The 17,916-nt window shown below is 46.8% G+C and overlaps 1 protein-coding gene across 4 annotated transcripts in view; it reads right to left on the reverse strand.

The window, feature by feature from the left end:
• Positions 1-17,916, reverse strand: part of LOC119445867 (calcium/calmodulin-dependent protein kinase kinase 1-like) — a 258,301-nt gene that overhangs the window by 54,260 nt on the left and 186,125 nt on the right. For all 4 annotated transcript variants that reach the window (XM_049663686.1, XM_049663687.1, XM_037710171.2 and 1 more), the window contains exons 3-6: positions 6,496-6,870; positions 4,952-5,174; positions 3,454-3,642; positions 2,044-2,097 (exon numbers count right to left, since the gene is read on the reverse strand). In XM_049663686.1, coding sequence (XP_049519643.1) covers positions 2,044-2,097; positions 3,454-3,642; positions 4,952-5,174; positions 6,496-6,870 — 841 coding nt within the window. The remainder of the gene's footprint in view (positions 1-2,043; positions 2,098-3,453; positions 3,643-4,951; positions 5,175-6,495; positions 6,871-17,916) is intronic.

Genomic DNA, 17,916 nt, shown 5'->3' on the forward strand with positions numbered 1-17,916 from the left:
TTTGCAGAGCCTTTGCAATCTCATTTGTAGTTATACTATGGATTACCATTTCATCTTTAAAATTATGCCCAAGAACTACCGTATTTACCCGATTCTGATGCGCCCCTTTTTTCTGAGGAAATGGGTCCGAAAATTACCCGCGCGTTACAATCGGATACGAAAAGAAAACCGCGCTTGCGACGTTGAAAACAGCCTACCGCGAGAACCATCAAACGCAGCGTCATCGCCATCACGAAATGACGACGGAGCATCATTTTGTGAATATTGCTGTAGGCTCATTTACTGCTTTTGTGTGGTATTTGTGGCCAATAACTTTCGGTTATACTTTCAGTTTCGCGAGATTTTCGCGACTCGATCAGCACAGAATGCGCCAGCATAATCGACCGCCAGTGTTACTGGTGCTGTTCCAAACACGCTATCTGCACCCAGTGCCAGGAATGCTCTTGTACGCATACTCGACAAGTCTGATGCAGAGTGTGCCTGGTATCCGGGGCCAATCAAGCACAAAGGGCGAAGACGACGCACAGCTTTCGTTGTAAAATAGCAAGAAAAGAAAAGTTGCACTTTCGCCCGAAACGCGAAGCATCGATTGCGATAGTAAATTAGTACACCGCTATCCGAATTAAGGATAGTATTTTATCGGCTGCATAAACTCGTAAACATTCGCTTACTGACTAAATTAACGAGCATGGTGTCACGCGCGCCCAGGCAAACATAAACACATCTCATTCGACGAGTGGGGACACTCGTGTTCAAAACGCTGGCGTGAGGAACAGCGGCAGTAGCAGCGAGCGAATTGACATTAGTGCTTCCTCTGGCTACAACGCGAACCAAGCGCCGAGAACACAGCGCACTTGAAGATATAGAGACCTCTCGGCACACCTAGACTCTAGTCATCGCAGATCGCTTTCAAGATAGGGCCCGCGCGGCTGACTCCTACACCTCGTAGATCGCTTTAAACGGCGCCGCGCCAGACACCGCCGCCGCCGTTACAACATACATACCAGAGTAAAACCGCCATTACATACGAAGCGGTTGCAGACGTAGAACCTTCTCCCCTGGTGCATTGCGCGCGGTGGAAGACGGCGTCCTTCCTCCCCGCCTTCCTCCCTTGCGCGCACGAGATCAATCTTCCATCCTCGCCTCAACCTAGTATTCTTTCAATCGCAGCTATAGCATACGTCGCGCGGCCACTGTGTTATCGCACTTGGATTTATACGGAACATCACGGCGACGGCGGATAATGCGCCTAGAGTGTCCATATAATTTATATCGCGCTAAAATGCTTCCCTTCGGGGAAGGTAAATTGTGCACGTCGCTTTTTCTTTCTGATCGCGAACGTGGAGACATGCTATGTTTTCATTTGAGAAATCCGGAGCGTGTTAAATTCAGTTGCATGTTACATTCGGGTGCGCTTTTATTTTCGTAATATAGCCTACGAAAATAGGGCGCCCGTTAGATTGAGGGGCGCGTTAAAATCGGGCAAATGCGGTACTAACCGCCTGTTATAGGTACTACGCAGCTGAGTATGGGATTCGTTTCCAGCATTTATTATATCGTCGAAGTTGCTGAGTAGATTGCCATTTCAATGTTGGACTGCACATATATTGTTTCTGCCAATGCTAAACCTCTTTCTTGCTGATTTCATGCTTTCCCTTTCTTTGGCGCTACATCAAACAAAGCAATTTCACAATTTCGAACAGTTCAGCTAATGAAAATATAGATATTTTTGTTTGAAATTTTCATGTCCGGTCGTTTCCTTTTTAGGTGCTTTTTGCTTGTGACAGCTTGGCTCTCCCCTCCTTCGGTGCTCTACTCCCAGACTTCAATTTCAGTATCTGAAATATTTCCGCTGATGTATCATTGAGCACTTTATGCTACTGTCCTCCTGCAGTGCTAAACCCTCTTACTCGTTGACGTTTATAGCAGGCGTATAAGACGTACTTATGAGGCCTCATCTTGTTTCAATCATCGAAGATAATAAGATCGACTTGTAGGTCTTCGTGAGATCAGCGCGAACAATATAGCTACACTGGTACTTACATAATGGCTGTCGTCTTCTTCACTGTACGCCAGCTTTACAATACCAAAGGAACCCTGAAAGATGAACAAGAATAGCACTTAAGCGCAAATAGCCCCGGATGCTTCCGTTCGCTGTTTTGATGTCAAGTAATAAGTATCGTGCCTGTACTCATGTTGTCACTACCGAGAAGCAACTGCTTCGGGGAGATTGGAATGACCAAAGCGAGCAGCAATAAACCAACTCTCAAGCGTCTGGTATCTACGGAAACGGCCGCTACATCAAATACGATAGTATATATATTGCTGATCCTCGTTGCAATATAAGGTGACATTTCGTCGCGCCCTTGCCCCCTTCTTCATTGCTTTCCTTCCATTACTTAAGCTACAAGCGTCTCAATATAGCATGGACAATATTATTTCTCTCATCTTGTTGTACAACGCTGCTGAAAGGCATCCGTGTCCTCATAATGTGCTGCCATTCGGTGCCTCGAAGGCTACGATAACATGGCTCACGGAGAACTCAAGGAGAAAACGAAATGTCGCCTCAGAAATAACATTTTTACTTACAATTCACTTGCACATTTTCGGGCTCGTGTATTCCGGATGCGGAGATCATACGCGTTTCATTTTACGACGCGTTTGTAGCGATATACCATGGCATTTTTTTTTTCGGCGACGCCTTAGCCTGACTGGCAGACCTAGCCTCACTGGCAGACCTCATAAATTGTGCAGTGTGCACTAGTTATGTATTTAATGAAATGAAATATCTAATAAATAATGAAATTAGTTTCGGGCATGTTTATTAATTAGGCGGGTAGTTCAACGTTATGCAAATGGGGCAGCTACCCGCTGTGGCTTAGTACCCGTGATGTTTCTCTTTCCGAGCGCGAGGTCACGGGTGGGATTTCCTGTGCCGGCCGGCGTCATTCTAGTGGCGGCAAAATACAAAAACCCTCCTGCGCTTAGAATACACTTCACATTAAAGAACAACAGGCGATCGAAATTATTGCGTGCCCTTCCTCTACGCCGTCCCTCTTAACCCACTGTGAAGTTCAGGCACGTTAAACACCACAATTATACATTACCCTACTGTATAATAATATTCCTAATGTGGAATAGAAATGAATCACTCGCCCTGGTCATCTTAGCAGAGAGATATTGCGGATTAGCTAAAGGGCTTCATATACCAGCTCAGTTGCGGCACAACGTATTAATTAACCTCTCACTCAATTTCTCAGGAAGTTCTCTAGCATGCGACACAGAATTGTGCGAGACGTCGATGTATGTCGCGACAGATATTCGGCAAGAAGTGCTCGAAATCGGCGCTAATCTCAGGACTCTTTATGCACTGGTACGCCCCCAAGGGTGATCGGCTTCAGTTCTGACATTGCAAGCATTAACTGCCGCCGCGTGTATGCACGTTCAGCTTACCTGTCCGATCTCCTCCTTGAGCCTGTACTGGTTGAGCTGCGTGTAACCCTTGTGGGCCTCGATGGAGACCCTGCGTGACTCGCGTATACTACGGCCGAGCCTGGGCGAGGACGAAGGCGAGCTGAACGGTGAGTAAGGGAGTGCCGGATACAGCGCCCGCTCAGGACCAGGACCCACGAGGTGTGAGTCCTGCGTCGAGTACAAACGAAAAAAAAAAAAAAAACACAGGATTTGAGTTGTTGGGCTGTAAAAAGTGTACGGCTATCTATGCATGCCCTTCTCGCAGACTGTACTTGCAGAGAGTATTTCTTTGGTTAATTTAAATTTCATATGTGCCCTCAAAAGTCGTTAGCAGTTTGACACTCTTAGTCTATAGTCTAGCTGTATGTTCTCGATCTCACGTAAACCATTTAATAGTGTAAGCGCAACTTTAAGTGATGGTATGTTTGCTTTAGTGCTGGTCCATCAAGTACTGCATGGGTTGCCTTCGCAAAAGTCTATATTCAATTGATGACGAAAATTCGATGTCCAAAGGCTACCTAAAAGCACTCCATAGACCATGCGCGGAATCATCTGTATGTTTTCATGCGCTCTTTCAAGTGAGCTTACATCAGCCTTGCGATCATTCCACGATGTCCCGCAAAGGACTGCGGTATGGAGAAGATATCGAGCACGACACATCTGCAACATGCTGCGACCTGATGCCTAGTGCTGTGGTTACGTACACATGCATCAGTCCTGTAAACTGTGCCTCCTTCGGGTTTCAACTATAGATTTAACGAAATATATGCAAATCGTTCAAACTTGTGCGGATATTACCATTACTTCTGATAGAAAGGGCCAGTTGGCCATTCCAAATTTGAAAACGCATATTTTTAACAAAGCTACTCCATTCACAGTGCACACATGACTCCCACAAGATGAAGTGCAACTGTAAACGTGCCAGCTACTAAGCAGGAGGAATAAAGGACAGTCTTGCAGCTAGAATTGACATTATACAGAGACTCCTAAAGATAGTTTATTTTCTAAGCGCCGTGGTTTCTTAGCGGCTTTTACACTGCCCTGCTAACCACGAGGTCGCGTGCATCAAATCCCGGCCGTGGCGACCACACTCCGATGGAGGGCGAAATGCAGAAACGCCCTCGTACCGTGCATAATCAGATCGTGGCCTCGGCATGCAAGAACCCGAGAATACAATTTTATTATTAGTCTGTTGTACTATTTCGCAGCCCCGCTCCCAACAAAAGCTTCAAGCGCCCAACCAGTCGAGGACGGCGAAAGAAGACACAGACACTGAGCGCCATAAAACAACAAGCGCTCGTGTGTGTCATTCTTCTTTCCCCGTCCTCGTCTGGTTTAGCACTTGAAGCTTTTGTCATGTCTTACAAACACGTACAAACAGCCACCGTATTGAACCTGCTCCCAAGTACATTCGCAAACGTGGTGTTGGCGATGCCGCGGAGTATATAGGGGCCGAATACACTGAAATCCTGAATACCTGAGACATTGAGTAGGTGATGCGCGGCAGTCGGCGCCTTCGCTGCAGGTCTCCAATGGCGGAAGCCTCCGGCGGAGGGCTGTCGGGGTTCGGTAGACGCTGCGGCGACGGCGACCGCTGCTGCTGCCGCGGCGACGACGGCGGCAAGAAGACGTCCGGCGGCACCAGCTCCGGCGCCGCCAGGAACGGGCTCGACACACGCCGGCATGGCGACAGCGACAGCCTGTGGGCGGGAGAGCCCCGCAGAGACACGTAGGCTATTTACAAACCATATCCCGTACAAGCTCTGCTTGCACAGGTGACGACTGCAAGAGAGATTTCGTCTCGCCTGGATCATCGCGTAACCTTAAACTAAACGGTACCGCGAAGTTTCTTAAGTTGTTTTATGCTAAATATTGTGTACTACTTAAGCCAATGCAAAGATTAAAAAACACGCCTCGACGGCACTAGAAAACAAAAAAAAAAACATGTTCTAACGCTCTCCTTTACATACACCTTCTTTAACACACGATTACGTTACTTTGGCTGGCGTTACAGTTGCGGAATTGCGCGTCGCCGTAGCACACGCATAGAGTAAGAGTACTGAATGCCATTAATATGCATTTTATCTCAAGTTAGACTGATTACACCTACACCAGCCAACAAGGGATTGGTCGAGTCAAATAATTATTTAGGAGCCTTTCCGACTGCTTCGTTGGGGATTACTTCGAGAAGCTACAACAGGTATTCATTGATCCAGCATGCCACCCTGGCAGTGGTCTATGCGGCCAACAGCCTTGCGAAGACCCCGTGTGTAAGCTATGTGAAACTTCCTAACAAACGGTTCGCTATTCCGACGCTGGCCTGAATGTACAACGATTCAAGCTTAGAGCCGCTTCCACAAGTTCATCTCATCCTCGAGGACGACGACCTTGGCACAGTCATCAGCTCGCAGACAATGTAACTGCCCATCAACCCCGGCCCGAAACCTCCGGTGTCCGCACATTTCCTGACTTATTCGCACCAAAAGTGTTGCAACTGCACAACAGGCCTTTTAACCCTTGTTAAAGGCGTGACCACTGACGTAGATTCAGCTTTTAAACAGAGCTTGTGGACGCCCCCGTGGCCAGGGGTGGCATACTGTAAGAGTGCCCATGACCATTTCGTCTGCTGCTGAAGTGCTGATTGGCTGTGGCGCCTGGTTGCTGCGGACATGCCGCCCAGCCCAGTCAATGAGAACTTCAACATCAGACGAAATGGACATGTCCACTATAGTTGCGTGGCCCCTGAAAGGCGTATGAGCCTCACCAATGGGTGCGCACTCTAGACTGACGTCATGGCCGGACGGCCTTTGACCCCGCCGACGGAGGACATGGTAACCCGCGCTTTTTAGCTGCGCCGAGTCGCGTCTGCGGGACTATCTTCTTTAATCGCCGAGGCAATCGGCTGCCGCGCTTCGGTCATCTGGCCGGGGCCTCCTGTCTTCTAAAGTTGTACCCGACTATAGGGAGACTCTTACAGAACACCTCCCCAGTAAGGCGCCGTGCGCTGGCTGCGTTGGTTACCTTTCAATCTCCTCGGCGACCGACAAGGACGAGGTGGCGCCACTACTGCCTTCGTCAGGCGTCGAGGCGGCCGACGAGGAGGAGGTCGTGGAGAATCGGGGCTGCCTCTGTGCGGGCATGACGGCAGCGGCGACGGCCACCTCGCGCACGGGGTCCTCGCCCACTCCTTCCCACGGGTAGCGGTTCCTCAGCTGCGCCGTGGGAGAGCTGCCTGCGCCGCTACCGCTGCTGCTGTCGCTCAGGCGGCCCAGGCAGAGGCCATCGAGCAGCTCCGCGCAGCAATGGGGCGGCGAGGCGGCTGTCGTGGTCGGGGCCGTTGGGATCTTGTCACGCAGGGGCTCGTCATCATCACCGCAGTCTTCCACGCACGGCGGCCTGCGAGAACACAGCCGGTTACTTCGCGACAGCGGAAGAAGACAGCCGCTGAGGATTCGAAAATTGCAACTCAAACGCGCGACTGTTTTCTCGCGACACGATGCCAGCGCGCATTCAGTAACGCTAGGAATGCGGATGCAGTTCGGGATATTTGCGAGCGAAAGAGACTGACTTAAGAAATCACGACGAACGAAGGAAAAATAGAGTGCATGCGCCAGCGAGATAAGAGAATATATAGACACGAAGTTGTAAATATGTACAATAAAATGCATGCAAGAACTTCTAAACATTGTCAGAACACTAAAAAAGATATCGTCTAGGTTCGAACATACGAGGGGGAAAAAAGACGAATTTGTATATACATAATGCGTGAAAAACGAATTCATTTTGTTCTCATTTAGGGATGCAAGACAGAGGTCTATTTTTTGTTTCAAGGGAAAATAGGGAAGTCGATCTGAGCTGGTGCGCTCTAGTCTGCTGCTCTGCATTAAGGAAGGAGGACGGGGAGTGGAAGTTTTGGAATGATTGATGATGAGGCGAAGAGTGAATGCTTATATATACACTAGAAAGCGGCCTTATACTACAGCCGTTCGTCTAGTGTCGTGTCACGCAGGCACTTCGACAGGGCTTTCGCTGTCACCCTTTCAGATCTAGAACCAGGCCATGCCCCTAGAACAGCTGATGCAAGATCATTTGCCAAGCAATGGGACGCAGTAGCGAAGTGTAGATAATCAAATTAATTGCGACAGATAAGTGCTTTCACTTCGCAAGAAAAAGTAAGGCTTTAGGTCAAGAGCCCTCTGCTGAAATTGCCTTAAACCGCCGAAGGGCCGCGGACTTGTTCAAAATTAGGACGGCTGAGATAGCAAAATATTGTAATCTAATCAAAAACGAATATTCGATAAAAGCAACCTGAGAATGCCTAAACAAACAGTGGAAATTTTCTCACTTCGAAAGAAAGCGAGAAGTGAAGGTAGCCTCGAACTTTAAATGAAGATAAAGGTTCAATTACATTAATTCATACATGAAATACCGTTCGCGAGTCTGACATTACGGATAACTCGAGAGATAGGTGACAAATGAAAGGTGGCCTCATCTGGCGCACCAGGGTAATGACATTAATAACCAAAGGAACGGCGCATCAAATGATGCACGTTTAACGAGCTACGTGTGAAGCACATGCCGCGAATCGAGTTTTTTTAACATAATTGTATCGTAGTATTATTGGCCAAATAATAAACTCTATACTGCCTGCTCCAGCATATCATTAAAGCATGTTTATCTCTCCCTCTCTGTTCTGCCTAAATAAAAACGAGTTCGTGGATTGTGAAAATGAGAGGTGTCCTATTGAATGACTGAAAATTACTGAGCAATAAATACATGCTCCACGCGTTCTACTAGGAACTGGAGCCTCCGCTGCACAAACAGAGGGGTCTGCCGCGGCAGCGGCATTCTGAACATTCACAGCATAGTTGTGATCTTTCTCCCAATAAATGTCATTCCCCGTATTCGAACAGCAACGAAGATTCGACAATATTGGAATTCTCGAATCAATTACGAGCATGATGGAAAAGACTATTGAATTCATGCTCAAAATGGGGAACATTTACGCTCAACTAGTTAAAATAGATAAATGCTTAACTAACCGCGCAAGAACATTCCGGAAATCGTGGCAGCTATTCGTAGCGCTTGCCACGCGTGCTTATTTCGTCAGGACGTCGAAGTTTGCAGGGCTTCGTTAGTCGCATTACTTGAATATCACGTGCTTTAGCACTTAGGAGTACATACTAAGTTTTGGTGAAATGGAATCATCTCAGTCTCCGGGTATTGCGAAAGAGTCGGGGTGAAGGGCGGCAGACTATTGATTGAATTCACTGCTGAGTTAAGGTGATCTTTATGTATATGGTTGGTTTAAATACAGGTAATCAGTACTTAAAGAGGCCTGTACGAAGATGTTGCCATGCAGTCGGCTTAATTGGTTCAGTGATGGTAATAGGAAATATTAAATCAGAAAAACAGGAACCGTCTTTGAAACGAAGAAGTTCTGGTACTAATTAGAGAGGATTGTATATTGTATTAAATGGTGCAAAGTTGAACGCCGCTACGGAAAGGAACGCTTACAAGCCTATGATAAAAAAATGTTTAAAAAAACACATACACCGACCGTAGTATTAACTCCATGTGGGCGTTCAGAGACTTAATACTTGCTTTTGGCAATGATAACGCTGCTCAGTGAACTTCACGGAATCCTTGAGCACTGCAAAACAACTTTAATGCTGCTGCCAGGCCGAAGATGCAATACGTCCGATCTTTTCGATTTGTCTACACCTGCGTGCACTCATAAATTCGTGCAATGTGGCGAACTTCAGAGCAGTACATGAAACAATTACTAGCAACGCTGAATAGGTCATTTAAGAACGACCAATGGAAGGCGAAGTCAGCATGGTTAAATTAGCTCCAGTTATAAAAAAAAAGCTGCATTCATTTTTTATTACAATTTTTAAGGGGGGGGGGGGGGAGGTGACGATGCATTTAGTGAAGACAGCCTCAGCCAGCCATTAAGAATGAGCAGGCCCATCAAACTCCTAAGTACCAGCAGCTCCAGTACAAAAAGAAGAAAAAAATCAGGCATCGGTACGCCCCAATCAAACTTAAGTTAATTCATTTTTGTTTAACATAACAACGCAATCAAAACTTATTTATGAATGCACATATTTTAAGATAAATACAAAAAGTGTGTTGCAGAATGGTTTGTGCATAACTGAAGATAGTAAATCCATATATTGTAAGTGCTGTTCGACATGTTCTTGAATCTACACCTTTAAAATCTGTTGCATATAAGATCTCAGTTTATGCATGCTCTGTTGTAAACTGGCGTTGCTGCTGACTGTCAAATACTGACTGTCGGGGGATACGCCCTGTTATGCGCTTCGCAGTTTGTCCACCTCCTCAAGCGCACATGTATTCTTACACATTCAATAAACGTCACTTTACTTCACAAAATTCCCCCACTCTGAAACAATTTAGGCAAATAAATTTTCTACATTACAAGCTCGCAAATGTTGCACCCACGAAATACCAATTCAAGAAAAGAAACAAATTTCTTGCCCTCATTCTTGGTCATAATCATTAATAATCAATCATTTCTTGGTCATACTCAAAAAGCCCTAAATTTTCACTCTCGAGGTCACCTCCACAATGGTAACAAAGCAACAGACCAACAATACTGCCGCTGGCCCTTAATAACATTAATAATACAAAAGCGAAATTCTCGAGAACTTACTGTGTCGTTCGATGGAACATTATGCGTTTCCTGGGGATAGATATATTTCAAATGACCATTACGTGTGGCATGCACACTTCTTCAGCAAACAAGGAGCTAACATGGATGTCACTATGAATTCTATGAACCGCCACATCTATCGGTATACGTGGATGCATTATACAGCGAGTAGCGAAAGCTCATCTCTCCCGCTCGTTTATACTGACGGTATTCTTGCGACAGCGGTAGAGCCCGGATTAAGCGTACCTTCCCGTGAGCGCTCATTAGCGTCAGTGCGCTTCCCGACGGCTGTCCGTAATTACGAATGCGGTGACCCTGGCTTGCGCTAGTCTAAAAGAAAAAAGACAGAAACAAATAAATATGTAAAGTGAAACCGACACTCAGCATGAGCGCGAAATTAGACACGGGGCTTTTAAAGGGCAGGTTCGCTAGATTTCCCAAGTAACTATAAGAAAACTGAGCTTCTGCGTTGCTTGTAAGCCCTCCGCATAAATATTTCTTGATATTGACGTACGTGTATATAATGCACGTCCGAGTTGCATTAGTATGTACGAGGTGGATAGCACTCGTCGCTCAGAGTTTGCGCCAGATGCAAGCATTGTGCCGAACTAGCGTTTTAGAACATTATTTGCGTCTTGGCTTGCTAACCTTTTAAATTATTTAGTTTTATTCCCTTGTTCTTTTCTAACAAACGGCGAACATATTGCTTCACTGAAACAGAAGACCTTTGTAAAGGCGCCGTGCAGTGCTCCACAAGCGAGCTCACTCTATTTCGATAATATTCTTTTCTAACACTCTGAGCGGTATCGCGGTTGTTCTTTCGTTCATTCTGCAAGTTCTCGGAGCCTTCGGCAAAAGATGGCTGCCCCCTTAAGCGCTGCAATTTCTGATATATAAACGGTGACGTGTTAAGCGTTCTTAAATGCGTTAAAGAAAAAGGTCAGAATAATGAGGTAGCTGTTCACTCCGGAAGCAATCGCTAAACTCAGAGCATTTAGGCTGTTCGTTACGTAGCAACTTAGACGAAATTGTGTTGCATCTGCAGTCCGTACGTGCTAACAAAAAAATAAAAAAAAGATAAAGGGAGCAAGCAAGATTAACAACTTTACAGAATATGAACAACATATCTTGACTGCTGCGCAAGTTATATACGAAGTATACGTACAATGTTTCGCGCTCTTGATATATACTCACACTACATAACTTTACGTTCGGTTAGCAACAGAACAGAACGTTTCTTGTACTTTTTGAAATTCTTAGTGAACTGAAAACTGCCCTCAACAGGACGTTCCTGAACGCAATGTTCACGTAGTTGCGTGCACAAACGTGGGGTAAATTGAAATTCGAGGCTATCGACGGGAATGATTTATACCGCCCAAATCCGGCAACGTGCGAGGTGATAGACGCCATCGATTTGCCGGCTTCAAGTCGCGCGCATAGCACTTGCGAAAATCCGATAGTGCCCACTCATGGTGCTGCGAACTTCCCGCGCATGAAAATATTATCGATTTTTCTTTTTTTTTTGGGGGGGGGAGGGGGGGGGGAGGGGTCAGCGAAGCTGCTATAGCCTCTAGTTGGTCGGGATTTCTCGTGTCCACGTGCGCGACCTTTGGCCCCGCAAGAATGTGCGCCGATTCCGGAGACAGTGCGAAGAGGCATTATACATGACGTCGTCAGGTGACATCTTCACTTGACGAAGACGTCATCGTGTGACATCACGTTCGACGTGATGACGTTATCACTTGACGTCATCAGGAGATATCGTGACGTGACGATGCCGTTATCACGTAACGTAACGTTTGACGTGTGATGTCATCACGCGACCTTTGGTGTGAAGACGTCATCATGCGACGTTTCAGCTGATGAACACAATGCGTCTAACTGTAAACGCTACGCACACGTGCACGCTCTAAAGCAAGGAAAGAAGAAAAAGAACGAACAAACACGGAAAAAAAAGAAACCGGACGCCAGTATTTAGCTTAATACTGAGTGTACATGTACTTTACAGCTGTATATTTCCCCACTACCGAATTTGGTGGTTTGGTGAATGTGGCGCAGCGCTGGTTAAGTGTGAGGTCGCGGGTTGGATTCCCGGCCGCCGCCGCAGCTGCATTTTGATGGGGGGCGAAATGCAGAGACGCTCGTGTTCCGTGCATTGGGTTGCACGGCAGTAGAACCGCAGGTGGTCGAAATTATTTCGGGATCCCCCCACTATACGGCGTGCCTTGTAATGAGGTCGTGGTTTTGGCACGTGGCACCTCAGAATTGTGTTTTTTTTTTTTTCGTTTTATGTCTCCACTAAGCAAGTAATGCGTTGCACTTTATTAGTCATGTTAATTATCATGCGAAGAACGCTAGAAAGATAAGAGAAGTCTACGTTCACATTACTGACCTGATATGACACTGAGGCAACCCGCCGTGGTTGCTCAGTGGCTATGGTGTTGGGCGGCTGAGCACGAGGTCGCGGGATCGAATCCCGGCCACGGCGGCCACCTTTCGATGGGGGCGAAATGAGAAAACACCCGTGTACTTAGATTCAGGTACACGTTAAAGAACCCCAGGTGGTCTAAATTTCCGGAGTCCCCCACTACTACGGCATGCCTCATAATCAGATCGTGGTTTTTGCAAGTAAAACACCATAATTAAAAAAAATAATCACACTAAGGCAGACTGGAAAGTTAGCGGCGCTATTAGTGCGAAATAGAGAACGGACGCACAAAAGAAAAAAAAACGGCAAAGTGTGTAAAAAAAATATAGCGAAAGTGCAAGCAGAAAGCTCTGGCAGCACGTGAAGCCTCATTAATAGCGCTGCCCCGCGTGACATTAAATCTGAATTTTACTAACGGTAAACGGACACCGTAATGACACTGACGAGGAATAGAACACTAATAGTCTTCTCTACGCTGGCGTGAGGCTCTCCTCCATATTATGGTGAACAAAATTTCGGCGTTGCTTTTATTAAATTTTTTTTCTATAAAGTACAGTAACTAACCGTTCGCCGACGTCGCAAGCAGACCACGTCACTATAGGAACTGCTGCATTAATTACAAGCCCAGCAGGAAGGAAACGAAGTTCGTCTACGTGGTACGGAACTGAACCGCTCTAATGGAAGAACAGCTTTCTCAGCGCTGGCTTTGGCAGGTCTGACGCGTTGCTTCCTTTCAGTAGCAAAACAACAGAGTAGGAGTACGTCAGGAGGCCGTCATTATAAACTTACATTATTTTAAAGTCGGAGTAAAAAGTAGAGAAAAAACGGCGAATGTAATGAGCAAATATATCCGGTTGGTTCCCCTGTGCTGAGGAAATAGAAAAAAAAGCGCGAAAGATGAAAAAGAGAACAAAACATATATATTGCAGCTGACTAAAATCGTACACTGGCTCACGAAGGCTACCCGTTACGCCTTGATAACGGAGGCTCGATTTTTTTTTTCCAATCGCGCGTTAGGTAGTGTACACTATAAACGAGTTTCGTAGCACGCTAAAGACAGAGCACAGGGTCAACACGATGCTTTAATGTGCTACCCCTGCGAAGCAGCAAGAAGGTGCGTATCTGCTAGCACAATGAAAATTATTAGGCTATTTTTGCATAAGCTCATGACTAACTTCGAGCCGATGAAACTTGACGCGTAACAGAGGCCAATTGTCGCTGAAGACGCATAACCTTGCTGAAGTTTTCGGCTGCTCGGTAACCGGAACTTTATCTACGTTAAAGACACGCATTCAGTGCGTCGTGGAGAAGCACGGAACAAGTTATTCAAGGGACTCTCGAAAATGTGTTCCTTTTGCGCATTTCTACGCACTTTCCAGTAGTTACATGCCCCAGATCCAACACTCCCCCCCCCTCCATCCTTCGCCTCGTCTTGCGTAGTGCTCTGAGAAAAAATACAAGCACGCGTAGATAAGAGCGTAGGAGCAAAAAAGATGGCGCCATTGGGTCGGATGCTAACGAAAAAAAAAAAATGCGCTCGTTGCGCAATGATGACCTACTTTCTAGCATCGCAAATTTTTTATTCCCGTGCCATGCGATCTTCGTGGCCGCGTTTTTCGTCCTGGCATCAGCTGCGCCCTTGCGGCGTTTTGAACAATAAAAACGTGACTATGCGCAGAAGCACGTTTAACCTTAGTGTCCTTGCTCCCTAAAAGCCTCGCTGTCCTAAAGAAAAAAAAAGGGGGGGGGGGGGAGGGGGGTCTTGTCTTGTAGCCTTTGCTTCGTCAGCGGCAGCTGAGTGCTTGTTTCAGCCCCTTCGAGAATTTCGTAATACCGCGTAGGGACTCTACTGTCATTGCATTAGGCTCTTTTTTTTTTTTGCTCTCGTTTTCCTGCTTAGGAACGCAGGAAAGGAATTCTCTCAGAGTCGGTGACAACCAGCGGCGCTGAGTCGCACAGCACGAGGAGGTCGGCATGCTTTCACAGCCGCATTTCTTAGACAGGCATGCCGTTACGAACTGAACTCGTCAAAAAATAAAAAAATAAAAAAAAGAATACGCATGATCTTCGGTGCTCTCGTAATCGACAGTGGCAACCTAGATATTAGGAAGAGCTTCTTCATATGGTATATTTTTCGGGAATAAGCGCCAGGAACCATGCACATTTCGCACGCTTGACAGTAACATGCTGTCACGAGCATTTCTTCGCATCTCTCGCATCGTGTTTGTGAAGAAAAACGACACAGGTTGCCGGTCAGCTCGAGCGAGCACGTGTTTGTACGGACATAAATGAAACAACAAAATGCAACTCCTTCCATCGCATCGTGATGACTGAACGTGTCTTTGGCCAGCCCTGAGGCGCGAATTCACAGAAGACAGCTACAACAGGGCCCAGGCCGGAACTACTTCACTCAAAAAAAAAAAATGTTTATCACAATTTTCAGCGTTGTCTCTGCTCGATCAATGAAACACTAGAAATGGAGTTACAATTGCACGCTGTTCAAGCAATTAAAATATTGAGGCCTCTTTTTTTCATACAGTGATATTCTTGACACATGCGACGCGTTCCCATTTGTTCGCTACAGGCAAACACAGCCTCCCGCATTTTTTAGCTATATCGCACGAGCCTCAATCACGCTTCATTTCAGCGCCTTTAAGCGGCGATAATCAGCGAGACCGACCGAAGTACTCTCAAGTGCACTAAGCGATCTCCTGTGCAAGAGTCGTCTAATGCGATGTTCCCTTCGGGACGACGTACGACCATATTATAGTGTTCTCGCACGATATAGCCAAAAATGCGAGAGGCTGTATACGCCAAGTAGATTTGACACTTGCGTCCTATAAACCATTATGAAGGAGAGATATAAATATTTGAAGAAAAAAAAACACGTTTATTTTCGATTCAAGTGGGCAAAACACGCCGACGATAAGTATAATCAACGAAAACGAAGAAAATAACTTGAGGAAATGTTTTCAGCAATAGACACAAAACACCAGGAAGAAAACTGGATATGGGCTTCGCCCCAAGTTACCTATGGCTTTATTTGGAATTTGTACCGACCGCTCCAGTCATATGTGAACCATAGATGTACATATTATTCGCTTCACATTAAGTGTACGATAACAGTTCAGCCGCAGATCGTGCATCGGTCTGTCTTTCTGAGCGAGGTTTCAAACAAAAGCTCGTCGCGTGTCATACTACTTCCTCTCATCATGTATTTCTGCTGTAAACCAACAAATGACGCTTGCTGCCGATCATTCAATGTTGGCCAAAGACATTTAGCCGGAAACTTCGCACTAAAGACCAGCGATTAATTTTTTTTCTGGTATGTTGCCTGTAGGCAGCACTCGTCCATAAGGGGTTAAAATATAGCTCTACTAAATTATGTGGAATTGTGATATTCTCGTCGGCAAGCCTATACAGGGCAAAACTGTCGTGGGCGCTTAAGGTGTGCAGGTTCGTACTGACAACTTAAATGTAAAGGAAAGAAGGTTGTTTGCTTTCTCTAGTAGTTTTATCTCTTAGAAGAAAAAAAGAAAAAGAAGAGTTGCTTTTGTGTGCTTTCTGCAATGGCTACGGAAAGATAAAAGAAAACTAAAAGCGTCTACAAAGAAGCACTGTTGTATGGCCAACGCTCTCGGAATTCGCACCATTATGTTGAAACTCGTATACGCCGAAAAGAGTCATTGCAGGTTAAAGAACAAAAAGCACTGAACAAAGCATGTCCTTCTTGGCTTCCAAGAAACGCCGTCACAACCGAAATAGCAAAATGCTACGGAAAAAAATAAAAAAAATAAAGCACTGTGTTGCTATCCTAGCACGTCTAGAGCAAATAGAGTTAGCAGAACGCAATACGCGACTGCACAGACGAATTAGATATAATATATCGGGGGACACAACGGGCAAAAAAGCGACACGGTGCTACTCTGTCGGCCTTAGTGGATTGCATATGCCTCGGGTAGCCGAGATGCGCTTTTACTCGTCGCTGCACCAGGCTCCAGTGATATATGTGGTCAATATTTCCCGAAAACATTCCCAGTGTGATTTATAACGAACGTTTTTATTCTTTCTTTTCTTTTTCTTTTTACAGCGAAGCTGTTAAGGGCTCACACATTTCGATGGTCGCTTCCAGTGTAGACAAAAACTCTCATGGGCCGTATGCTGCATGTGCGAGTGAAAGCGCGCGAGGGCGAGGGACGGGCGCTTTCACGGGGAGCGAACGCACGGCAGAGAGCAAACGCGACTTCCCAATGGAAGGGGAGCGGTGGGCGAGGAGGGCATCGAGGCACCCTAGATTATGCGTGTATGTGTCCGCTCTCCCACTGCGGCGCATGCGCGCAGCCCTGCTGGCCTCTGCCGCCTGTGCCGCAATTCTCTCTCTGAGCTGTCGCCCGTCTCTTCCCTAACAGTGCCGACAACGGCGTTTAGCAGTTCCGTCACGTAGACATCGCGCTAGCGCTCTTATCAGTTGCCCTTAGGACTCGCCATGGCCCGGTTGCATGCCGTTCGTCCTGAGAAACAACTCAACGAGCGACGGGGAACTGGCGACTCAATCTCCCACGCGAAAGGAGGGCAGCGCGAAGGCAGCGCGGGAGGGAGGGGTTGCGGCTTCTGCTCTGCGAGCAACTTGTACTTTGCGCGGCGCCGGGCGGTCGCGCGCACCGTATCTTGAAAGCGATCTGCAACACGGCTCCTACCTTTGTATGCGCTGCGCTTTCACCGCTTAGTTGCCGTTGAAGCGATATTCCCCATAAACCTTCGCCCGCTGCTGCTGGCGCGCTTGCTCGCACCAGAATTTTGACAGCGGTTGCGTGTGGTCACACAAAAAAATGTCACACTTTCGCCCTAAGGGCGAAGCAATAAAGGCGATAGCAACACAGCAATGTCATACGAAGTAAGGTGAGCGGCTTTGGTAGCAATATGAATTGTAGTAAACATGAGCTGATTGAGTAAGCAGGTGTGCTGCGGCGTAAGTAGACCGACATGAAGAGAGACTCGATGACCACGAGAAGACGCGTGTGAAACGGTGGTGTTGATGAGAAGCGCTTCCCATAGGCAGCGTGTGCGAAGAGGACACACCTGTAGTGCTGCACTACCGATCCGGGCAGCATTGCATGTGTAGCGTGCGTTGGAAAATGTGGCCCGACTATTACTAACTGAATGAACAAGCGTGGTGTGAGCGCGCACAACCAAACATGAATAGATCACACTGAATCACTGCAGACAACGACTGTCAAAACGCTGGCAGCGAGCGCATACGCCGCCGCGGGCGAAGGTACGCGCGGTCTATCGCTTCAACGGAAACTGAGCGGCGAATGCACGGCGCATAAAGTCA

Source organism: Dermacentor silvarum, chromosome 3 (genome assembly GCF_013339745.2).
Source record: "Dermacentor silvarum isolate Dsil-2018 chromosome 3, BIME_Dsil_1.4, whole genome shotgun sequence".
NCBI lineage: Eukaryota > Metazoa > Arthropoda > Arachnida > Ixodida > Ixodidae > Dermacentor > Dermacentor silvarum.